This window comes from Lissotriton vulgaris (genome assembly GCF_964263255.1).
Source record: "Lissotriton vulgaris chromosome 8 unlocalized genomic scaffold, aLisVul1.2 SUPER_8_unloc_1, whole genome shotgun sequence".
Classification (NCBI taxonomy): Eukaryota; Metazoa; Chordata; class Amphibia; order Caudata; family Salamandridae; genus Lissotriton; species Lissotriton vulgaris.
The window spans coordinates 3,298,812-3,324,814 of record NW_028240615.1 but is presented as its reverse complement, the minus strand read 5'-3'; the positions used below and the strand labels follow the sequence as shown (position 1 = coordinate 3,324,814).

At 48.9% G+C, this 26,003-nt stretch overlaps 1 protein-coding gene across 9 annotated transcripts in view; it reads right to left on the bottom strand.

The window, feature by feature from the left end:
* Positions 1 to 6,972: 6,972 nt before the first annotated feature.
* Positions 6,973 to 26,003, bottom strand: part of DOCK9 (dedicator of cytokinesis 9) — a 1,255,128-nt gene continuing 1,236,097 nt past the window's right edge. For 7 of the 9 annotated variants that reach the window (XM_086947866.1, XM_086947869.1, XM_086947867.1 and 4 more), the window contains exons 52-53: positions 16,905 to 17,043; positions 6,973 to 8,333 (exon numbers count right to left, since the gene is read on the bottom strand). In XM_086947866.1, coding sequence (XP_086803992.1) covers positions 8,211 to 8,333; positions 16,905 to 17,043 — 262 coding nt within the window. In that variant the 3' untranslated portion in view covers positions 6,973 to 8,210. The remainder of the gene's footprint in view (positions 8,334 to 16,904; positions 17,044 to 26,003) is intronic. The other 2 variants (XM_086947871.1, XM_086947872.1) reach the window with 1 other exon arrangement.

The window sequence follows — 26,003 nt, the reverse complement described above, 5'->3', positions numbered from 1 at the left end:
ATAGTATTGCAGAAGAAGCCGCCATGTCAGTATTGAGGGTAAAGTACTTTTCAATAGAACCAGTAATAGGTGCCCTGTATGCAGGATTCTGCAGATGCCATCACGAGAGGCGCCAGCGAAATGTAGGCCTCTTGGGTCCCACGTGAAGCCTGCGGGTCATCGGGGAATGATGAAATAAGTCCCTGGGCAAAATGTCAATGTGAAACACCCTGTTAATTAATGTACTGAGGACCAGGAAATAATCAAGTAGAGCTAGTGAGCCGTAGTCCGTGGAGTAGTATGTGTTACCATTGCCGGTAGGGTGATATGTTCTCCACGCATCCATCAGCCCTAACGCAGACGTCAGTGAGCTAAGCCTGGACCAGGCTGCATCTACTACTCTGCCCTGAGTATGCCACCTATCCGTTTGGGGATTAATCACATCGTTCCAGTCTCCTCCGATCATTGATTGACCCCAGGGCTGGAACCCGCCACAAACTTATCACAAGGTCTACAAAAATCTGTCTTTATGGAGGAGGGGCATATATACTGCAGAGCATGAGAGATTCACCATTTATGGTGATTGTAACTATTGCGTATCTGCCATGACTGTCCACATTTTGGTAGACTTTAAGGGAATACTACGCTGGATCAATAAGCAAGTACCTCTTAACCCCCTCGTATACAGGTCTCTTTTAGTAAATAATTTTCAGTCCCAGAAACAAGTGTCATTTGTACTCTGGTAACAACATGGCTTAACAAACAAAACAGATGTAGACTAATATTCATATAATTCAAAAAGCTATACTTCATCAATGCGAATTAAGATAAAACAATATAAAAAATGAACTTTCACCCTAACGCACAAGTTACTACTTGTGTAACGATATATCTGTAAGAGACATTAGTTAGTGATAGATTCCTTACCTTAGATTATCCCCAGGCGTCAGACTGGATCCGGAAATTTTTGCGTAGCAGTACCCTTGCGCGTCGGTAGGCGTCGTCTGCGGCTCCGCGTCCGTCGTCGTGGGCGCCGTGATGACGTCGTCGGAGTACTTAGACGCCGCCTCCGCGTGCTGACGTCAGTTCTTAGACACAGCTTTTTCGCACCAGAAACGCAGAGCTATGCTAAAAACCAACACTGGTGCCTTGAAACTAGGGCCCTGAAAGGGGATGACCTTAACCCTAGATATCGGTTCGCAGAACGGGGAGGATGGGTGGGTCGGTAAGGAATCTATCACTAACTAATGCCTCTTACAGATATATTGCTACACAAGTAGTAACTTGTGCATCTGAAAGAGACACGTTAGTGATAGATTCCTTACCTTAGAATAGATACCCCAGCAATACCAACCCCGGTGGTGGGTCTGCGAACCAATAATCACACCAGATAGTCCTGGAGGATGGAACGGCCAAAGAAGCCATCCCTCCGGACTGGACTGTCCAGGCAATAGTGTCTTGCAAACGTGTGCAGCGAGGCCCACGTAGCTGCCTGGCAAATGTCCTGCAAGGGCACTCCACGTGGAAGGGGGCCTCAGCCCAACACGGGGTTCCTTCTTAGCCAAGGAGTAACACGCCTGGATACACAACATGATCCACCGCGAGATGGTCCGCTTGAGCACCGCTTTCCCCTTCTTAGCGCCCACGTAACCAACGAAGAGTTGGTCATCCACCCGGAACTGGCGTGTGCGATCCAGATAGAATGAGAGCGCACGTTTTGGGTCCAGACGGTGGAGCCTCTCTTCCTCTCTCTCGAGGGATGCGGAGGCGGAAAAAAGGTGGGCAAGGTGATAGATTGCCCGATGTGAAAGGCCGTGACTACCTTAGGTAGAAAAGAGGGCTGTGACCTCAACACAACCTTGTCCGGATGGACCGAAAGGAAAGGAGGTTTACAGGATAGAGCCTGGAGCTCACTCTCCTGGCAGAGGTGATGGCTACCAGGAAGGCAGTCTTCAAAGTGAGAAGACAAAGAGGACAGTTGTGAAGTGGCTCAAAGGGAGCGCACATCAGAAAAGTAAGAACCAAGTTCAAGTCCCACTGAGGCATCACAAAGGGTACATGAAGGAACGTATGTGTGATGCCTTTCAAGAACCGGTTAACAATAGGGGACTTGAACAAAGAAGGTTGATCAGGCAGCCTCAAAAAGGCTGAAAGAGCAGAAAGGTAGCCCTTGACAGTGCCCAGAGCAGAGCCCTGCTGGGCAAGAGAAAGAAGAAAGAGAAGAACCTCAGAAAGAGGGGCAGAGAGAGGATCCACAGCCTTTGCTGTGCACCATGCCACAAATCTGTTCCACCTGCAGGCGTATACCGACTTTGTGGAGGGACGCCTGGCAGCCAGAATGATGTTACAGACTTCAGGAGGCAAGTCAAATGGCCTCAACTGTCGCCGCTCAATCTCCAAGAATGGAGGTGGAGACTGGACAGGTTCGGGTGGAGGACCGTCCCCTGCTGCTGCGACAGAAGTTCCTCCTGAAGAGGCAGACGAACCGGGGGATCGACTGACATACTGAGTAGCTCGGGATACAAGTACCTTCGTGCCCAGTCCAGAGCCACAAGGATGACTTGTGCCCAGTCGCGCCTGATCTTCTGCAGCACTCTGGGCAGAAGCGGTATAGGCGGAAAGGCGTACAACAGACTGCAGCTCCACTCGCGACGAAAAGCGTCTCAGGGCGAGTGCCGCCTTGGAAATTCCAACGCGCAGAACTGATGACATTGCGTGTTCTCTTCAGTGGCGAAAAGATCTAACCAAGGCTCTCCCCACTGCAGAAAGAGACCTTGCGCCACGTCCGAGTTCAGACGCCATTCGTGATCCATCATGCACCGGCGGCTGAGTTCGTCCGCCCAGGCGTTCAGAGAACCTGCCAGGTATAGAACCACCAGGGTCACGCCCTGATGTTCTAGCCATTGCCAGAGGCGCAGAGCCTCCTGGCATAGGGTCCACGACCCCACCCCGCCCCGCCCCGTTTGTTGCAGTACCACATGGCGGTGGTGTTGTCCGTGAACACCTGCAGTGCACTCCCTCGGACAGAGGGGAGGAATGCCTTCAGTGCTAGACGAATCGCCTGCAGCTTCAAAAGGTTGATATGGAGCCGGGACTCCGCCGGAGACCAGAGGCCTCTGATCCCCGCTTCTCCCGTGTGGCCTCCCCAGCCCTGGAGGGACGCGTCCGTCACAACTACGTGCCCCAGTTGGGGAAGGGAGAGGGATCTGCCACTGACCCAATCGCGGTCCGTGAGCCACCACTGCAGCTGTCTTGCAGTGCCCTCTGAGATCAGGACATGGTCGGACAGGTTGCCCTGATGCTGGGCCCACAAACTTCAGGTCCCACTGCAGAGCCCGCATCCGCCAACGGGTGTGATGCACCAGAAGGGTGCAGGAAGCCATCAGCACCAGAAGCTGCAGCGTCAACCATACCGAGACTCGTGATAAAGGCTGGAAGATTGGGATGAGAGCCTGTATATCCCAAACCCGCTGTTCGGGCGGGTAAACCTGAAACTGCGCCAAGTCGAGAACCGCTCCGATGAAAAGGAGATTCTGAGAGGGGCACAGGTGTGACTTCAGCACATTGATGGAGAACCCCAGCTGGCGCAAGAGGTCTGCCCTTGTCTGGAGGTGGCTGACGACTGTCTGGGGCGAGCCCGCCTTCAGCAACCAGTCGTCGAGGTAGGGGAAGACTGAAACCCCTAACCAGCGCAGATGAGCTGCGACCATCGCCATCACTTTCGTGAACACCCGTGGGGTGCTGGTAAGGCCGAAGGGGAGCACGGTAAACTGAAAGTGCTTGTGGCCTACCGTGAACCGCAGGTAATGCCGGTGGGCCGGCAGGACGGAGATGTGGAAATAAGCGTCCTGCAAGTCCAACGCTACCATCCAGTTTCCTGGGTCCATGGCAGCTAAGACCTGAGCCAGAGTCAGCATCTTGAACTTCTCCTTCCGGAGGAAGCCGTTGACGTTCCGTAGGTCCAAGATAGGGCGTAGGCCCCCTTTGCCCTTCTTGGGTACCAGAAAGTAGTGGGAGTAGCAACCATGTCCTACTTCTGGCCCCGGAACGTGCTCCATGGCCCCCTTGGCCAAGAGGGCCGAAACCTCCTCCTGGAGAAGCCGCAAATGATCCCCCGATACGCGGTGGTGTTGCCGTGGCATCGCTTGAGGGGTCGTCTCGAAGGGGAGGGAGTAGCCCCTCCGGACGATCTGCAGCACCCCCTGTCCGAAGTGACAGTGCGCCAGTGGGAGTGGTGATGGCGAACCCTGCCCCCCACTGGCGTCACATGGGCCGAGAAGCACGGACTAGGAGGGTTTAGAGGCGGATGCTGCGGGGGAAGGTGTGGACTGGCCTCGCCGTTGTCCCCGACCGCCTCCACGGCGATTTCCACGGCTGCCACCGCGCTGGTAGTTAGTCTGCGGCGTGTGGCTGGCAGCACGTGTGGGGGCACCCCTTCCTTGGCCACGAAAGGAGCGAAAGGCACCCGTTTGCTGGCGCGGGCCGAGAGGCCCAAGGACTAGGCCGTAGCCCTGGAGTCCTTAAAGCGCTCAAGCACATGGTCTGCCTTGTCGCCAAAAAGGCGACGGCCATCAAACGGCATGTCCATCAGTGTGTTCTGGACATCGGCCGAAAAGTTGGCGGACCTCAACCAGGCGTGGTGTCTAACCGCCACCGTCGTTGCCAACGCTCTACCTAGTGAGTCGGTGGTATCCAGCCCACACCGGATAGAATATTTGGCTGCATCTCGGCCCTCCACAAGGGCTTGGCCGAGTTTGGCCTGTACCTCCAACGGACACTCTGGCAGCACTTCTGCAACCGTCTCCCACAGAGAGTGGGTGTAGCGGCCCAAGAGGCATGCGGTGTTGGAAGACCGCAGTCCCAGACTAAGGGAGGAGAAGATCTTTTTTCCATACTGCTCGTACCTCTTGGATTCCTTGTCCGGCGGAGCCGACGGGAATGCGGTCCCGGAATTGGATGCCTGGATGACCAGGCTCTCGGGGGTGGGGTGGGTGGACAGGAAACATAGGTCGCCCGGGGCCGGGTGGTGGCGTCTGGCCACGTTCCTATCTACGGGCGAACCCGTAGCGGGCCTGGACCAAGTGCCCAAAAGAACGTCGGTCAAGGCCTCATTAAAGGGCAGCAGAGGCTCGGCCGAGCTTGACTGCGGTTTAAGGACCTCAGTGAGGAGGTCAGTCCTCACGGCCGCGACGGGGAGCTCAAGGCCCAAGGCCTTGGCAGCCCTTATCAACACCACACTATAGGTTGCCCCCTCCTCCGAAGCCACGGTAGGAGGAGAGACAAAACCAGTGTCTGGAGAGGTGTCCAGACCACTGGCCTCCCCAAGTTCCCCTGTCCAGTCCTCCTGAGACTGACACTCTCGGGTCAGAGGGTCCTCAGACCCCTCCCAATCCTCCTCATCACCCATCTCCTGATACTCAGGGTTTTCAATTAATGGGGCTGGTTCATTGAAGTAAAACTCCCCAAGCGCCGTCGAAAGCTGCGCCCAGCGGCGCCCTTCCGACGTCGGAACCGGAGCAAAGGAGGCATCGGGGACGGCGCCGCCCGAGGACGCCGCCGGAGGCGACACCTGATGAACCGACGCCGGGGGGGGGTCCATAAGGCCCACCGCCGACGACCCGGATCCCGAAGCGGGTCCAGCGGAGCCGGGCCCGAAGGTGCAGGCGGCGTTGGAACCGTTGGGCCCTGCGGCGCGGGCACTGCGGCGCCGGGACCGTGGGGCCCTGCGGCGCCGGGCCCGAAGGCGCCGGCAGCATCGGGGCTGAAGCCCCCGACCCGCTAGGGGCCCCAGACGGGTCCGCTGGGCCTGAAGGCACCACGGAACCCGTGGGGGAAGAGAGGTTCCTCATGGCCATGAGGAAGCGCTCTATCTCCCCCGGAGTCGCGTCTTGTCAAGGGACCGGAGGGTGTGGAGCAGGCCGCGACGCCAGCGACTCCGGCGGAGCCGCGCGGGAGGTGTCACCCGAACCCCCGGCCGCGTCGCGCGAGCGTCGGGGGGAGTCAGAAGAGCGATGACGACTCTTCGACTTCTTGTGTTTCTTACCCGACGACGACTTCGACCCGGAGGAGTGGTGCCTACTCTCGAAGCTGTGGTGGCTCCGGGCCCGCGACCTGTCCCTCGACCTCCCATGGGACCGGCAGTCGGAGCAGGCCTTGTCGTCGTGGTCGACGCCTAGACAAGTTAGGCACAGGTGGTGAGGATCCGTGACCTACATCGTGCGGTCGCAATCCTCGCAGTGCTTGAATCCGGGCATCCCTACGGCACCGATCGGAGTCGTAAGACTTCGAGAAATGATCAAAAATGATCCAAAAAGTTAGTCAAAAATTGACTAAGGGTTACTGCTTTTTCCAGATCTGCGCTTGCTGGCGCGGAAAAAAGAAGAACTGACGTCAGCATGCGGAGGCGGCATCTAAGTACTCCGACGACGTCATCACGGCGCCCACGACGCCGACGACGGACGCGGAGCCGCAGACGACGCCTACCTACGCGCAAGGGTACTGCTATGCAAAAATTTCCGGATCCAGTCTGACGCCTGGGGATATTCTAAGGTAAGGAATCTATCACTAACGTGTCTCTTTCAGATACAGCAAATGTGTGTGCAACTTTTGTTTTGATATCAATTAAAACTTCAACTATTATTGAAAGCATCATACAATTAAGAGGACTACACAGGAGTAAGAGCAGTAGCCCTAACCTGAAACTTCAAGGTTATACTGCCCCGTACAAAAACTCACACTTTGATCCAGGATAGGGGCTGCCTGGACGGACACAGTACCGCAAGATACATATGGGCAACTGAAGGGTGAGATTGATGAGTTCCATACCCTTCAATAATGAACTAAGTAGTCTCAGGAGTCGAGGAAAATCTAGAAAACATAGAGTTCAGTGGTCCAGCTTCTGATGCGATTGTACAGTCAATAGAAAGCAGGTCCAGTTGTCAAACTGTTACACTCAAGCTTCTTGGAACCAAGAAAAACAGAATCCAAAACATATACAATAAAACCCTTTGCAGAAATTAGCAATTTATTTTAATACATATGTAATACAGAATGTATACTTACAGCAGGTCAGTGTTTCCAGTTAAATAAAATAAAAACCGTTATTCCCTCTTTCAAATATAAAAATCACTAAATTAAAGTTTTAAAATGACAATAGCGTGGTCAAAGCTTTACAATACATCACCAGTTACCACAGAAATTAGGATTACCAACCATGAACATACTCCATCGCTTTGGCAAAAAGGGATGATTTTGTTTGAACAGTGTATAAACTTAACATATCAAAGACTGTTTACATCTTCATATTGCACTCATTTATATACAACAGATTGCAACTTAAAATACATAGCTGAAAATAGGACTGCACACAAACGCATCACAATTAAAATATAGAACTGAGGCCCAAAAAATGGTATGAATATTTAAAAAAATTATAGAAATGTAATACAAGTATGTACATAGTGTATGGACTGTATCAATAAACAATATGTACATTTCAATTCGATGTGTGTAAGATTTAGTGTAACTATGTTCATTAATACAGGCTGTTAAACAGCTTTAAGCTAAATCACATTTTAAATACGGACAAAATAAAAAAAATAAAAAGAACAACATACTCCACCTTCTTATTCACTGGTAGAAAAACTAGAGATTGCTTGGTCATAAAAAATAAAATCTTTTAACATCTCAAACTAGGCACAACAATGACAAAGCAAGAGTTCTTGCACGGTCAGTCCGCATCAATGTGCCACGGGTAAACAGAGCCTTGTGAATATTTCTGGCCTGGCTGGTCGGATCCAGAAACAGAGTAAACACTGCCTTACGCTCAGTGTTACATTAGTGCTTTACACCTACATTCCACGACATGTTCCTATACTTAATGTGCCATTTTTTCAGTCACTAAGTGAATGATAAATCTGTAACGAGCATACTCTTAGAATATACACCTCTGTCAAGACAAAGACAATATTGCCACCAAAAATCCCCCAAAAAATGATGGACAGGCATCTTTTGATGAGACCTGGCGTGAACAACATACGCCGACACGTGAACAACGTACGCTGACGCCTGGTCGCGCCACCGCCGTAAACCTCCTCCTTGTTCCTCGGCCTTAGTGGTGTGGGTCGCAGCTATTTGCACATGCCCAAAATGCTTAACTTTGGAAATGTTCCTGAGTCTTTTTGAGCAAAACCACGAACATAACTCAAACAGGCTTTCATTTTGAAAATAAATCAAGCGACCGAAGAGGAGCTTGAGATCCCGTGGACGGTTGTGCTTGTTGGAGTTCCGCTTATGGCGTTGAAAATGTGAAGAGAGTTCGGCATAACACTGATTTTTTCTTCGCCAAAAGCAATCTTGGAAAAAAAACATGAAAACCAATGATTATCCAACTCAGGATTCAGCGAGAACATATTAGGAGACAAATGAGTTTGTATAATTCAATTCATGCTTCGAATTCAAAATAATTACAATCCTCATTCTGATATTTAACTTACTAGTAATTTTATTTTAATCGTCAAACCGGCTTAAATAACTGCGCGTCAATAACAATTTTATGAGTTTATTAAAAAATGTAAAATTCCAATACAATAAAACTAAATAAACAAAGACTTTACCATCCCATCTTAGGTTTGCATGAAGGATAGGGGGGGAAAAGAAATAAAATAATTTTATTAGGACTTGTTAGTAACAGAAGAGCCATATAAGCGCTGTTTGCATTTGCAGTGTACAAGTAACCGTGCAAACTCATCCCAGTGTCAGCACTTGTCTTTGGTGTGCTATGAGGCTGCTCTTAGGCATGACAATAAAGCTCACACTGTGAGACTCTCAGTGCACTGTCCAAAGCATCATGTTTTTTTACGTAGGCTTCACAGCTTTAGATGTCTGCTAAACATATTTAATAACGAAAAGTAATACATTTTATAATTCATAACATATACAGAGCTTTGGGTCAGCCCCCTTCAGCAATTACTCAGCTGTAGTATCATTCACATGTTTGACCAGCCAAGAGAACTTCACACAGTGAATGGGGCACAGGTCAGCCCCTTCGCCCATTGGCTATGTGACTGTGTCATTATCATTTGGATTAGCCTACTAGCCAGCCATTCAGTGCATGACATGTCAGGGAGATGAGTGATGCCATTTTGCATATATACAAGTGAGCCCGTGCTGTGTCTGGAAGGAGCTGGCATCCAGAGGCAAAGTAGTCCACCATCCTGCAGTAACATCCTTTTTGGTGGATTCTCTAACAGCAGATTTCTTGCCATTAGAATATTCACAAGCACCAGATAGGATCCGTTTTTTTTCACCAATAGTCCATCACACTGGAATGTGGTGCTAAGTTGCTTAATGCCATCTCGGTAGTGACAGGTGGGAGCTGCCAATAAACACCATCCCTGAGCACTGATATCAATTTAGTAACCTTTCTCCTATGCCCTACGCACTTCACACTAATTATAAGTGACTGCATACCAAAGTCTAACTTGGGACCAGTTTATGATGTTCAGGAGTGAACTTCAAGGAATGGGGAGGTGGGAAGGCAGGGAGGATCTACAGTTAGAGTATGCACCAGAAAGAGTGGTACCAAGGATAAGCAACTAATTCTCTTGATGGATGGTGTAAGCAAAGATTCTTCACAGAATAGATGTAACAGCACTACCTCCCACCTACCTAAAATGTAGTGTGTCTTGAGTTAATTCAGATTAGGATGTTATGCAGGACTGAGTGACAAATGGGCCTCCCCAATGGATATGTCTTTCAAGACAGCAGTGTTTTATGAATGTGACACATCAGAGTTGCAGCTTGGCCGTTATACAAATTATGCATCCCTTCCCTTTGCCAACACTGTTGTAGCAACTTTGGAGCTGGTGGAATTAATCTTCAGGGGCTTCCTTCTTTGCCAGTGTGTAGCAGATTTTCCTGCCAAGTATTATCCACCTGGCTAGAGTCAACCTTTCCACAGTCTTCCCTTTCCATGTCCTGGTGAACCCCACAAAGAGCTGGTCATCTACACAATGGTCAAGAGAGGAGATCAAGTGCACAGCCGCTATCTGGCCGTTGTCTGTGATGGACTAAAGTACGCCTACCTTGAGCAGCCACTGATCGAGAGATGGGAATGCAGGTATTCCAGACTGCAGAAGATGAGTAGCGACCATCATTTCTGTGAACATTTGAGGGGCTGAGGTAAGGCCGAGGGGCAGCACAGAGAATTGAAAATGTTCTGACCCCACCATGTAACGCAGGTAACATCTATGGGGCAGCAGGACAGATATATGAAAATAAATTGTCCTGCAAATCCCAGGACGCCATGCAGCTCACAAGATCCAGAGCAGAGAGGAACTGAACCACAACGAACATTATCGATTTGTCTTTTTTCAAAGTGTATTAAATGGCCGAAGATCTAGTATTTTAAGCCTGAGACCAACGTCCTTTGAGATAAGGAAGTACTGCAAACAGCACCCCCGGCCCTCTTCGAGTAGAGCACTCACTTGATGGCGCTGTTGCCCAGCAGGAGATTCACTTCTTGCATCAAGATAGAGACTGAAAATCGTTTTGATGTGGGGGAATAATAGCTGTGGGATGAAATGAAAGTCTTTAAGTTAGGATTTTTCTCACTTTAGGAGTAGTAAAGTTAGGACTCCTAACTTTACTACTCCTAAACTGAGAAAAATCCTAACTTTAAGACTTTCAGTATTGACAGAAGGCATTTAGGAGTCCTAAAGTTAGGACTCCTAACTTCTGTGAATACTGAAATGAGTAAGTGCCTTCTGTGAATACCAAATGTGCCATTCAAAGCAGTCTAGTAGAGCTTGCAAGTGCCCCACATGCCCCAATACACCAAGTCCTGTCTGGAAGGTGGTCACACCTCCCTGTGACAGGAAACCTTTAGTTCTGCCTTCCCCTGCTCGACCTTGGTTCAGCAGCAGGAGGGCAGAATTCTGTCTCTGGTTGGCAGCAGCCATTGTTTGCTGTCCGGGTCTAGAAGACTGGTACCGGGAGCACTAACGGCCTCCCGGAGGAGCTTTACAGTGCATGGAATCATACCTCCAACACCGTTTATGGTGTTGGGGTATGATTCCAACATGTTTGATACCAAACATGACATGGTTTGGTACAGCCAGCTTAGAGTTAGCTATAGAGTAATGACGCATGGCCAGTCTATGGGGCTCAGTACAATGTCTGTCAGAAACCACACCTCCTGATTCCTAGTCGGATTCGGTTCCGACCGACTCGCAGTCGGCGGTTTCGCCTCACCGATTATGATGCTTCCGAACACCGTTCGGAAGGACTCCCATTGACTTCAATGGGAGCCTGTGCTCCGACCCACAACACAGGCTCCTATTGGGAAAATGGGAGTCTGTGAAAAGAAAAAGTTGTACCCAGTTGCGGGCACCACAAGGTACCTTCCACACTGTGCGTGGGTTGTCCCTTAGGTACCCCCTCGACCCCAAACCGGAGGTCTCAGGATGAAGGTGGTCCTGCTAGGGGCCCCCAAAGTCAGTTTCCGCCTTTTTGTGTCAGACAGACTGAGTCGGAAAGGCTGTTAGAATCCGACACGGTAATCGGTCGGGCGGAAACGCTGGCCGTTGAGCTGTACCAATCGGTTCCTACTGTCTCCGAATGCCAGTCGGAACCAATTCAGAATTCACCTTCCGACCGCGATCATTGTAATCGGTCGGTCCGCATTGTTTCCAACCGAGTCGGGCGGATAGGTTCCGACACGGTGAAGGGCAATCTGACAGTCGATCGGAGGCTTTCCGACCGGCATCGTAATGAGCCCTCAAGTATTGTAATGGCTGGGGAGGAGCCAAGATGGCGGACGGGACGGACGTGTGAGCGCCCGGCTCCCAAAGCAGTCTGCTCCGCTTGGATATCCTGGCACTAATTCTTGCTTGCTCCGCGCTGAGACGATGACCTGTATGCGCTGTGGACAGTCGCTTTCATTTGCGACCATCGCCGGCCGTTTTGGACAAGGATTTCGGGACTAGCCACTCACCAGGGCTGCCCGCGACCCTCGAACCGATTGCCGCCGCAGGTCACTGGGGCTCTTTGTCGGGCGGCCGGGCTGTGGAGGTGCCGGCGTTTGGGACTGACCCGCCTGCGAGTGGCGGAAGGAATTCCTCCTGCCCTGCGAGGAGCGACTCCAATCGGCTGACGAGTGTGTGCCGGGGAGACGGGATCCCTTTGTTCCTCGCTCTCCACTCCTGCACTGCCTCTATCCTGGGTGGTCTCCATCTTGCGGCGTCCCTCTGGTCGCGCGCTGTGAGTGCCCCCGAGAGCTGAGTGGGATCTCGCTGTGCAGGACCCTCCGTGCTGGCAGCTGCTTGCCCCTCCGTGATACGACGATCGCCTTCCATAACGGAGTCGCCCCCTCTCCCTCCAGTGTGGATCCGTGGGAGAGAAGACAATGGCGCTTGTCCTCCAGCAGGAACGGAGAGCTGTTCCCTTGTCCCCAGCCTGCGCGGACCTGCCTGCAATTGACCTGGGCGATGATTCAGATGCGACGCTGGGCAATGAGGATCGGCTGCTGTTGCAGAATGACCTGACCTGTGGCGATATTCTCGATGCCCTCGCAGACCTACGAGCAACATGGCGGCGCATTGCTCAAGAACTGGGGGATAAGATCGATGAAGCTGTGAGTTCCTTACAGCGGCCGAGGCTGCCTGTCTCTCTATTGCCTGTGTGTGCTTTTCAACCGAATACAGTGTTGCTACAAGAGCGTGTGGAAGATTGTTATATTCCTGGCTACAATGTTGCGCGCCTCCCTGCCGACGCTGCTACTGCTACGCAGTTTTCCCTCACTCCGGGAACTTTGACTCTGCCTGACCAACTGCAATCAGGGCTTCGCTTATTGCTCTCCCAGCTGTTTGCCCCCCTTGTGGGTGTAGCCTTCGGAGCCCTCTTCCAACATCGCCGGAGTGAGCGACATCCTGCGTGGCAGGGGGGGCTCGTCATCCTGGGCGCTGAATTAATTGGAGACCGGGGACGCTCATCTTCCTCTCTTTTGCACCTTTCCCGTCGAGAGCGGCCATTTTGCTCCTTTGTTCTGCCGGACGGGTATCTGCTGGAATGGTCATGCCTGGAGATGTTTCGTCGATCGGGCCAGGGTTGATGGGGCCCCTCATCTCGGCTAGTTTGATCGGCTGGCGGTGACCTGGACTGTTTATCGTTTTGTTATGCTGACTGATTTGCAATTGCAGCCTCTTTCCCAGTTGAACTTGTGTCTATCCTGTACTGTTGTGCTCTTTGATGGTGGGAGGGAGGTTCTGTCTGGGCCCAGGGTCTAAAGGGTAACTATTAATGACTAGCCTTGACGTGTGCCCGCTACCATGTCGTGTTTGGGGTGATTAATGACGCTATGCTTTTCCGTGTGGGCTGAACAGGGATTGAAACTGCTTCTGTAAATGTTGTGTGCACACATCGTGTACTGTTTTCTTCCATCACTCCTATTGTTGCAATTTAGTACAGCGCAGTCGCTTTTGGAGTAGGAGGTTTCAGTGTGGGTACGCAGTGGATGGCTGGGGTCCCGGGAGTTCTGATGCTCAGTGGGCTCCTCCCCCCACCTTTTCCTTTTGGGGAGCGGTAGATTAGCTTGTCCTTTTCTCCCTCCCTGAATTTAAGAGTGATGTTTTTCCTTTTCTTTTTCTTCTTCTTTTCGTCTCCTTCTTTCTTTCTTCTGCATTTCTTGCTGTTCTTTCTCCTTTCTTCCGACTTTTCTTCTTCCTAAATTTCGGGTTTATGGGGCGACAGGCACGCTGCTGGGGGGGGGTAGGCCATAGCCTCTGCATGTGTGTAGGGTGGGGGGTTATCATTCATTTTTTGTTAGTTTCTATGGGACCTGTTTTGTTCTCTTCTATGATTTTCACTTTCTTGCCCATGTTTGGGAGTGCTGGGTGTAGGGTGGCAGTGGAAATGTGACTGGGTCATAGGTGCTGATATGTGGCATAACTATTGTGTGGCCATCCTGCCTGGCGGGGACTTGATTACCGGTTTAAGACTTGCTTGACACAGGTGCTAAAGTCAAGTCCCGCCTGCATGGACCTTGCTCTTACCTTTCTTTTATTAGTACGGAACACTACGACCTGATCTTAATAGTTGCATAACAAAAAACTTTAAAATTTAACCAACAATCATCCTGTGACACGGTGCTGCGATGGCCTTCAGTCTTTCTTCCTTTAATTGTTTGCGATTCTGCTACAGTACTGTGTCGCCATAACGTATGCTGTTGTGCTAACCGACTGTTCGTGGCCGGCCGGATGGTTGTAGGCCCGTATTTGTTATTCTTTCTTATGCACAATAAAGGTTTTCAAAAATTAAAAAAAAAAAAAAGTATTGTAATGGCTGATGCATTTACATCTCGGTAGAATGGACTCATCGGATTGTAGGGGTGTCCTGCTCATGCTGGGGCACCCTCACACTTATAACCGAGCACCCTGCCTTCAGGATTGAGAGGCCTGCCTTAGGGGTGACATATAGTTTTTAAGTGCTGTAAACTCAGATATAAGGAAACTTATATCTGTTGTAAGTGGCGCTAGCACCAGCTTACACAGGCTGCAATAGCAGGTCTGTAGTCACAATTTGAGTGGTCTCCCATGGGTGGCATAATACATGCTTTAACCCATGGGGGACCCCTGGTGTACCTAAGCCCTGGGTACCTCAGTAACATACACTAGGGACTTACAATAGGTACACCAGTAGCCAATCTGGGGTGTACCTAAGTACTCACCATATCCAATTTAGGGAGGAAGTACAGAGACTGGGGCCCTGACTTGCAGGATTTCAGTCAGACTAGTCAGTAAAACAGGACACCTGCAAAAAGTGAGGGTGACCATGAAAGCAGATCCTACTTTCCTACAAATGGGTAACAACTTTGCACTCAATAGACCAAGAGTAACATTGCTGCACTTTTTTGAAAAATGATTTGCTTTTTGACAATGGCATACGCCAACGTCGGAGTCCAGTGCCCACCCAACCAAAAAATTGAAAAATATGTGTATTTTACCAGTAAAAACAAGTTGCTTACTTTTGGTATTGCTTTTTCTGGACGAGACTATCTAGCGGTAGGTTCCTAACCTGTTGAATATTTACCAGGTTTCAGAATGGATCAGGAAACTTTTCAGCAGTACCTATGCGTGCATGTAGTTAGTGCCGTGAGTCACCACACTTACGCTATTCCATTCCGGAAATGACGAGTGGAGTCTACATAGGTGCGGTCAGTTGCTTTTGAGGTGGTCCATGCCCACAGGAGCAGAGCCCCACTATCAAATTGGTAGGGACCAGTGTGCAGAATCCTAGATTTGAGATCTTATTAAAAGATAGAGGCTGATCACAGAACGGGGAGAAAAACACAGTGACCTGACCTTCACGTCATGATGATTTTTTTGGTAGAAGATTGTCAAAAAGGCAGGGATGGAGAGTTGGTAGCCAAGGAACCAGTGATGGAACTGAGGTGAGGGGAACTATCTGTGATCACATGTGGGTGTCAGTAGCACACTTGATCTTACATGGGTGGTACCAATAGAAAACTAGAAGCAGGACTGAAAGTTGTTATCGGAGAGGGCGAGGATAGAAATTTGATAACACTAGATGCGGCGGTGGAAGAAACTGGGCAAAAGGAGGCAGTAGATTCAAGAAGCTATGGGCAACCAAGGCAGGGAAGGCCGGTTTGTAAAGTGGTGGGGCATCATCTGAGGTTTCCTATTGTGGTGGTGGATTTTCAGGTATTTCAAGAAGATCCTGAAGGATACTTTTAGCAATGCCCTTTAGCAGCTCTTAGCATAATGAGGGATGAAAGTTACAACTAGCATTCAAGATCAAACATCGCTATACAATTACAAATTGTCAACTCTAGACCGGAATCTTAAACTAATTCAATAAACGATGATCTTCTAAGTAGAATAGATAAATGCTCAGGACAAGCGTAAAATAAAATCCAAAACACCTGCTCACATTGAAGTAAGAAAAATCTATTTTGAAAAAGCACTTATACTTTCAGAATGCATATAGCAATTTAGAGCAGTAATACGTGAGAATTCATCTAATTTCTAGTCCCGGGGCACGTGGGAACCCACTGGGAACTGGACTGCCGAAATATCCTAGAAGGGAGGACAACCTTTTCTAGAGGTATATGTTGACCAAGTAAGTATTACTCATTAGCTGGAACACAATTCTCATTCTATGGATTACTCTGCTAAATCTTGTATCTAACACATGTTTGATGGAGCCGAGAAGGTTGCCTCATTGCAGAGGGTTGCATTCTATTCATGCTAATGGTGTGCTGCTGTCAAGCTTGTTAAAAGTTGGAATGCTTTTCTTGGTCTTGCATTTGGCAAATGTTACCATCACTCTCTATTCAGGACTGTGAAAAATAAAATAACATGTAACATGGGAAGGCGATTTTGTAAAAGCAATCACTTGTGACCCAGGATCAATTCCCCCATGTTAACTAAACATCAAATATATTTTGCATGTAGTGCATTTTGTATGTAGACAGTTTTCCTTAATGCTGTAATGTGAATAAGCGACCCACTCTTTAGCAATAAACATAACACATCTTTAGTTTTTACTACATAATGTTGTTACATCATGATATGCATGCTGGAGACAATGTTGCACGTACCTTTGAAGCAGTAATACAAAAATACAACCATGCATGCCTCTCTCACAAAGAATACAGCTCTAGTGGGATACATTACAATGTAGTTCTACTGTATACTTTTTAAATAGAAGTTTCAAAGTTTTAAAAGAAGTAAAAACATACTATTTTTATGCTTCTGTAAAATGCATACTGTGGCTTATTGTTATAAACCCTTTCCAAATTTTAAATAGCTTGACAGTGCTTGCAAGAAAAGTTTTTTTTTATGAGTAGGTAAAAAACTGTAGCGACCGTCTGAAATGTGTCACGATTGACAAGGTAATGTACCAACCTGCTCATGCATAATTTCCGAAAGTTCTCTAATCATTTCTCTGTAGTTGGCTTTCATCTCTTCTTGATACTCTAGCTGATCTTCTTTTATCAGCCTTTCATTTATTCCCAAAGCTTGGCCACAGGCTTCAACAAAATGCCTGAAACACATGAACACGAACAAAAACAAATTATCGGGGAGTTCTCTAGGCCGTCAGATGCATGTGATTTAGAGCTGCCTTTGACTTATGAGAGATTATATAACAGAGCAACTTTAAAAAAAGAAGTCTTCACTGCTTTTGCAAACATTTAATGACCATCATAACTTGTGAACATTCCTTTACTTTTTTTTTCACTTTTCTTTAAAAGAGTAGCTTTTTAGGTCTCGCGACCTATCAATGCGCGCAAGCGCATTGAGCGGAGCGAGAATTCATGTCGGCAAAATCCTCTTCAAACCAAGGGCTTTCAGCCCCGCGGTTTTCTTGCAGTTCACGTGAATCACGTGAGCAAACATGCACGCGCATTCATGGCCAGGGCTTCTCCTCCCCTAATTATTCATTCCCAGCCGCTCACAGCACATCAAAGGGCTTCGCCCAGCGCGCGCTCTGCGGCTTCTCCTCCCCTATGCCCCCAGGCCATGTTCCCTCCCCTGCTACCCCATCCTCACTCATCCCTCGCACCCCCTCCTCCTTCAGGCCCCCACCATTTGCTTTTGCTTGTTTACGTCGAGTTTATTTGAACCTTTTGCTGTCCTTTAAGTCTTCCCTGCAGGAGGGGCAGCCCAGCCTCGAGGCTGCTCATCTACGGAGTAATCTATCTCTGCTTGTGACTTTTCTCTTTTATTTCTAAGTCATATTAGGTCTTGTCTCGCACCCTGCACTTTTTTATTTCCCTCTTTTCTTATCTCTATAGCTCTTCTCTTACTTGCTTCTTTATTTCCTGACGATGGCCCCGTTTGTTCTTGTTTTCTAATGCCCTTCTTTTCGTGCAGCCTTTTTTTTCTTTTCTCGCTATTCTTTCCAGTGTTTTCGAGTCTTCTCCTCTACCATTTCCTCCCTTCTTTTTTCTGCAGTCCATCTGTGGCTCCTCTTAATCTCGTCCATCTCCCCTTCCTTTCCCTTGCCTTCAATCCCTTCATGCCCTCTCTCCCTTTCCCACCACTTTGCCTCCCCTCCCATCTTCTTCTCTCCTCTCTCCTCCCTTCTCGCCTCCTTTTACAGCCCTGCTGTTCAGCTTGCTTCCTTCCGTACCCATGCAGTTTCCTTCTTTTCCCATGGCTCACTGCAGCGTTTCATTCGCACTTTTCGGCATCAATTCCTCGGTTCACTCTATTTGCTATGTTTCTTTGTTCCACTGCCCCCACCTTCCTTCCAACACACTGTGGCCCTGTGCAGTTTGTCGCTGGCATTCTTTAGTGAAATGTGGTGCACATTGCCCCAATAATTTCATCTTGTGTGTATAGCGTCTTCCCTGCTCTTATTAAGTTGTTCATGTTCCTGCTTTTCCTCTGCAGCCTCTTCTCGTTTATGTTTCTATATTATACCGAGGCACATCTCTTTACCAGGCACATGCACTTTTGTCACTTAGGGAGTATGCAGTACCGAGCACGGCGTTTCCATTGAGTATGTTTGCTTGTTTGTTGCTGGGTTATAACTGCATGTTAAAGAGCCAGAAACACGGGTGAGTGCACATGAGATTTGTGTGCGTCAGTGTTGCCGGCGAATGTAGAAGTGGCCATTAAAAGTAGAGACAAAGGAGCATCGGTGTGTGAGGGCTAACCTGCAATGTGTGTGTCTGTGTAGATTGCTTCTAAATGTACAATGTATGCGAGCCTGTGTATGACTGTCTACGTCTGTAAAATGTGTATTTCTTTGTATTCTATATGTGTGCTTGCATAGAGAAGCATGTTTTTTTGTGTACCCCACTGCACGTTGCTTGTGCACGAGTCTTTGTGTATGTAAACGCTCGTGCGTGTTTGCTTGTGCAATAAATGTGTACAATGATGTCTGTATCACGTTTTATGGAATGTATGTGCTGAGCGAATGTTGTGCTTGTGCCTTTGTGCATGCCTGTGTGTTTTTGTAGATTGTGTGCGCCTTTGTACTTGGTATATAGCTCCGTAGTAGTGCTACTATGTGTAAAGTATGACTGTTACTTTGAGCTGTGCGTTTGTGCATGTATACAAAAGCTTCTCGAACGCTTTTGCATGGTGTGAATTTTTTTTATTTTTATATAGGAATGACTGTGTTTATAGATAAGTATGTGTGTTTGTATTCCGTGCTTGGCTACGAACTCTGTTGTTTTGTGTGCCCTTCAGCGTATGTATGTCTTTTTTGCGAGTACGCCTGTGTGCATTTGTATAATGTATGTGCCTTTGTGTGGTGTATGACTGCTCCCGTTTTTTTGTATGTGTATGATATGTGTGCTTTCTATATACTAGCCCATACATGTATGTGGCAAATACATAGTGGAGAATAGCTCTGTTTTATGTAGGGGTTAGAAGCCACACAGAAGACAACAATTCAAAATGTACTCCATGTTCATTCATGAAGACATCGCTCACAGATACCATCCCATCTCTAGAACATATCCGAAACAAGCACTGGCGTTGCCAATAGGTCTCACAGTAGGAAAGTTGGAGCTATTACAATTGCAAATAACAATGCCTTTTATTTGTATTTTCATTTTAAAAACATAAAGGGCTTTGTCATTTACAAAACCAATAGCTCCAACTTTCCTACTGCGAGACCTATTGACAACGCCAGTGCTTGTTGACTATGGCAGACACTCAAACGTCAGAATCCAGAGCTAACCCTGCCAAATTTCTTTTTAAATATGCATATTTTACCAATAACGAGCAAGTTGCTTACCTTCAGTAACACCTTTTCTGGTAAAGACTATCTAGCTGCAGACTCCAGACTTTTTGAATATTCACCAGGTGTCAGACTGGATCCGGAAACTTTCCAGCAGTACCTCTGTGCGCCTGTAGTTGACGCCATGCGGCTCCACACTTGCACCGCTCCAATCCAGAAATTGTGAGCGGAGCCTACATAGGCGCGGGTAGTTGATTTCGAGGCTGTCCATGTCCCCGGACGCAGGGCCGCACTAGCAAACTGGTGGTGACCAGTGTACAGAATCCTAGACTTGAGATCCTATTGATGGATAGAGTCAGATCACAGAATGGGGAAGATCATTGAGGAATCTACGGTTGGACAGTGTTAGAAATGGGATTTCTGGTTGAATGAGGCTTGCGCCAAAGTCAGGTAGAAACCACCACTCTAGTTAGGGCAAGGGAGTTACACTCCAAAGATAACCCCTGCTCACCCCCTTAGTAGCATGACACGAGCAGTAAGGCTGATCCCGGAGGCATTGTAAGTTAAGCATTTGCGCACGCAACCCCACAACAACATCCCAGGCTCCCCACAAAAGGAAACTCCACACAAGGTTATATATAAAAATAGCCTTTGTATTATACCAAACACATTAGATAATAAACACACAATTTACACTGTGCCACTGGCACGGGCGGAATTTACAGGGGATTATATACACAGGACAGGGACACATGAACCACTGTCAGGAATAGGCACTTAGTAGAACTAGTACTTTGTAGGAATAGCACTTCTAAGTGCTGGGCAGTTGGGGAACTGAGCCTGGCACCAGCGTGCCTCGTGGCTCTCCTCTGGCTCTAATAAACAACAGTGCCCAAAACAACGTGGGAGCCACGTGGGCTCTGAAACAGAGAAATGCCTCAATTCACATTGGCGACTTTCAGGCTCTATCTACAATAAATGCACCACTTGGGGAGTGGGGGGTGGGCTCGTGGGCTCTGAAACAATAATGTGCCCGGTAGCCTCGTGGGCTCTGAAGTGATTGTGCCCCCACGTTGGGGTTGCCTGCACTGCGCACTTGCAGGGCAACTCAGAATTACCAGGAAAATGCCCCACTAAACGGTGGAGCGGCTCGCTGCCATCCGGGGCTGCTCAGAAGATGTGCCCCAAGGTAGTGAGTACAGGCAGGAGGGGGGGGCGGGCACCGGCAGTGTGCCCCTTCACACTCCCCTCGGCAAACGAGCCCCACTCACCGCGCTCTCCTGGGCGGCGTCTCGCTCCTGGGTTGCGGGCTGACTCCTGCAGGCGATTCCCGGCACCGGTCACCAGGCGCCACACAGGGCTCTCCCTTTCCTCAGGGGAGCCCTGCTCGAGCCGACGCTGGCTTCCTCTTCCCTTTTCTCTCCCGCACCGGAGCGCGGGGTGGGCTCCCATCAGCTTCCGTTTTTGGAACTCGGAGGAGTTAGTGGGCGCGGGGCTTCCCTCGGGACAGCGGAAGTCCCGCCCCACGTCAGGCAAGACGTCGCCTGACTTCCGGTTTTCCCTTCCGTGGCGGTGATTCTCTTGGGGCAAAACGAGGGGAAGGCACCCTCGGGATTTGTAAAAACGGGGTAGGCGCCCGCTAGGCACACCATGCAGGGTGGGCACCTGCCAACGATTTAAAAAGTACGGCCAATAAACAGGGTGGGCACCCATGCCAAAATTGAAGAAAGGGGGGATCTCTCTCTCTCTCCCCGAGCAACACAAAGCTGCAGAGAGCCTCCTCGAGCCAGTCAAGCGCTCCCAGGCGCTGCAAGGACAAATAAAGCGCTCCCAAGCGCTAGGGTCCCCAAAGTCCAGGGCAAGTCCAGCAAGAGTCCCTAGGAAGATGGGGGGGGGGCAAAGGCGGGCCCAGGGGCCAGCTCACAGGACCCTCCAGGCAGGGAGGCAGTCCCGAGTGGCGGTCCTCCTGGCGCCCAGCAGCAACAGCAGGCCTCCCTCAAGTTAGGATCAGGAAGAACATTTTTCATGGGGTCACAGCCCCTTTTTATACACATATTCCTTTGTCTTTGGGTTGCAGGGTGGGGAAAAACCAGACGCAGCTGGTTCTGGAGCACTTTGTTGTGCTCAGCCCCTCTCCCCATTCACTGGACAGGCTAGGGACATCAGTCGCACCACAGGGGGCGGAGCCAGCATTGTGTAGGGAAGGCCCAGCCCTATTCAGGTCCCAGATACACTCCTTCCACCCATCTGGATGTAAATCTCTCTATTCACCACCGGGGCGGACCCATCCTGACTCCTGGAGCCAGGCACACCAGCCAGCTCCAGCCAATCACAAGCCAGACAGTCACTTCACATTTATTACACAGACAAGCCAGCTTCTAGAAGTGGCACTTCCACACTAGACACATTAACGCCGCACACATCATCGCGCAGCATTCAATCTCACGAGTACGCACATACCAAACTCGACCCTGCACTCCACACGCATCAGGAACTACCACGGACACACACATTTCCCATGCATTCCTATGGGAGGGCAGGTCAATCTCACAACATGCACGCACTTTACACTGGGACACAGTGTTAAAGTGTGCAGAAGCCAAAAAAATCACTAACACCAGGTCATAAATAAAAGCAAAAAGTTTAGGGGTGAACCTGCCAGAAGAGCCAAGTCCAACAGACAGTCTCTACCATAACTTGTTCTTCTGATAGAGACTTCTAGCAGCAGATTCCACAACTTTTAAATAGATACCAAAGCAGCACCTATTCGAAGGGGGGTACCTGAATGGACTCAAACCAGAAAGTCCACTTGACCAAGTGGGTAAAATGCTCCTCTCGGCGAACCCGACTGTTCAGGTAATAGTGCTTTGTGAACGTATGGAAGGACACCCACATAGCCACCTGGTAAATGTCCAGGAAAGACACTCCATGTGGCAATGCAGTGGTGGCAGCCTTTAGCCCTGGTAGAATTAGCACACAGTCGATCTAAAAGCTGCTTTTTGGCCAATGCGCAGCAGATCTTAAAGCAAAGCACGATCCAGTGGGAGGTGGTTGTCTTCAGCTCAACCTTGACTTTTTTCAGCCTGAAAAATCCTGCAAATAGCTAATCGTCCATCCAATGCTTTTTGGTTTAGCACTCTCCTGGGGTCCAAATAGTGGAGTCTCTACCCTTCCTTGGAGGGATGAGCATAGAATTCCAGGTGGTGTGCTGACTGACATAGAACGGCTCCACAACTTTAGGAAAGGAGGAGGCCCCAGTCCACAAAACCAGTTTGTCTGGGAAGGTAGTCGTGTATAGCAGGTTGAGACAGAGTGCCTGAGGCTCAGTCACATGCTGTGCCGATCTTAGGGTGACAAGGAACACTGTCCCAAGGGTGAGAAGCCACAAAGCGGCTCAAAGGGGGTGCACATCTGATATGTGAGGACTAAGTTAAGTTCCCACTGTGGCAAGGGAGATGAAGGGTACAACTGATGAAAATCTTTCAAAAAGTGTATGACAACTAGCGACCTAGGGCCAGATTCACAGAACTAACTTAAGACAAAATCCTAAACTTACTACCATTTTGGTATTCACAGAAGGCACTTGCTCATTTTGGTATTCACAGAAGGCACTTACTCATTTCGGTATTCACAGAAGTTAGGACTCCTAACTTTAGTACCCCTAAATGCCTTCTGTGAATACCGAAAGGCTTAAAGTTAGGATTTTTCTCAGTTTAGGAGTCCTAAAGTTAGGAGTCCAAACTTTACTACCCCATAACTGAGAAAAATCCTAACTTTAAGACTTTCGGTACTCACAGAAGGCATTTAGGAGTCCTAAAGTTAGGAGTCCTGATTTTACTTCTCCTAAACTGAGAAAAATCCTAACTTTAGGACTTTTGGTATTAACAGAAGGCATTTAGGAGTCCTAAAGTTAGGACTCCTAACTTCTGTAAATATCGAAATGAGTAAGTGCCTTCTGTGAATACCAAAATGAGTAATTAATTGCCTTCTGTGAATACCAACATGGATGTAAGTTTAGGCTTTTGTATTTAGTTAGTTCTGTGAATCGGGCCCATCAACAATGAGGGCTGATCTGGGAACCATAAATCGACTGAAAGAGCCTGTAGCTGTTCCCAGAGCAAATCCCTGCTATCTAACAAACAACAATTGAGTACCGCTCTAAGCCACAAATCTGCCCTGACTGGCATATAGAATTTTTGTTGAGGGATTCCTAGCTGCCAAGATGACATCAACCACTGCAGTATCAAGGCTGAAGGTGTTCAGCTGTTGCCGCTCAACCCCCTTGCATAAAGGTGGATATTGCAAAGGCCAGGTGCAGAACACTGCCCTGTTGCAGCAACTGCAGATTCCTTCATAGGGGTAGCCTGATCGGAGGACAGATGCTCAAGCCCAGGAGTCCTGGATATAATACTCTCTGCGCTCAAACTGGAGCAACTAGGATGACTTTGGGCCCAGTCAGACCTGATTTTCTTGAGAACCTGGGGCAGGCGAGATATCAGCGAAAAGGCCTACAGGAGTCCCAAACACCACTGAAATCATAACATGTCTCCGATTAAGAGACGCACTGAAACTCCAATGTGCAGAAGTGCTGAAATTGTACGTTCTCCAAAGTGGCGAACAGATCGAGCCAAAGTTTTCCCCATTCATGGGAGAGATCTTGTGCCACCCTTGGGTGTATATGCCACTCAAACTGCTAGGCGTGACGGCTGAGCTAGTTTGCCCTGGCATCTAACAATGCTGCCAGGTAGTTCACAACCAGGAAAATTCCCTGATTGGTCAACCATGTCCAGAGGCGCAGGGCTTCCTGCAGTACCATATGGTGGAGGTGGTGTCTGTGAGCTCCTGAACCAGCCATCTTTGAATGGTCAGAAGGAATGCTTTCATCGCCAAGCCAAAGGCCCAAACATTCAGAAGGTTGATATGCAGGAGGGACTCCCGGAAACCAGAGGACTCTGATCTCTACCATTGCAAGATGGCCACCCCAAACCATAAGCAATGCATCGGTCACCACTGTCAGCAATGGGTGTGGAAGGGAGAGGGGCCTGTGGTTGACCTAGTCATCATCCAGCAACCGCCACTGCAGATCCTTTCCAGTCTCCTCCAAAATCTGAACTTTGTCGGAGAGGTCTCTTTGATGTTGGGACCACAGACTTCAGATCCCACTGAAGATCCCCCATATGTGTCCAGGCATGCTTGATTAGCAGGACACAGGGGGCTATCAATCCCAGCAGCTACAGAGTCGAACTCTATGAGATCCAGGATAGATGCTGAATGATCAGAATCATAACCTCAATGTCCTGGGACTCTCCTCTCTGGGGGGAAAAGCACAAAACCGAACCTTGTCCAGAATTAATCAGATGAGAGACATATGTGACTTCAACACATTGATAGTGAACCCCAATGATGACAAAAGGTTCGCCATAGTCTGGAGGTGGTTGATGACTGACTGGGGTGAGCATGCCTTCAAAAGTTGGTTTTCGGCTTCCTTAAAGCCGACTTTTAACAGATAATGATAAGGCCCTGGTTGACCTTCTCCTCACTGCCGCTGTAAAGATGGCCTTGAATAACTGGAAAGACACTCGTAAAGTCTCCTTCAAATGCTGGATAAATTGGGTAACCAATCTGAGAGGTGCTGACAACATCTCACTCCAAAACACCCCATGGCGCCCTTCTCATAGACAATTGTGGGTCTCGCTTGACAATTACTTCAGTACACAGAAACCTCCTTGAACTCACCATACTCCCCTATCCCCGGGCCCATACAATCTCACACTCCATCTTCTGGGCCTGTCCTGTATACATACACTTGCTCCCTCTACACTAATCCAGGTGACCCAGTTACCTCCGGATCGGGTCCACCTGTGGGTCACTCGTCTTGTGCCGATGCTTTATATATGATGTTTATGTTCAAGGATACACTGATTATCACCTTCGTATTTTTTTTTGTATACCTTATACTCATTCCTATTTTACCGTGCTCCCCCTTGCCTTGCCTTGACATCCCCCTTGCAGATTTTGTGCCCTTTTTCTGTTCTGTAATGGCTCCTCATTCTGCTGTTATCCATCATTGTCGCTTATGTCCTTACTGTATTTCCTTTTTTGTTCTCTGGAAACAATCAATAACAAAGTTTTAATCAACAAAGCTGGTGGTCGAGGTAGGGCAAAACTGTAACCCTAACATTTGTTGTAACCACTGGCATCACTTTTTGGGAGTACACAAGGTGCACTGGTGAGACCAAAGGGGACACACAGCGAGTGGAAATGCTCTTGACCCACGACGAACCGTAGGTAGCACTGACGAGCCTGCG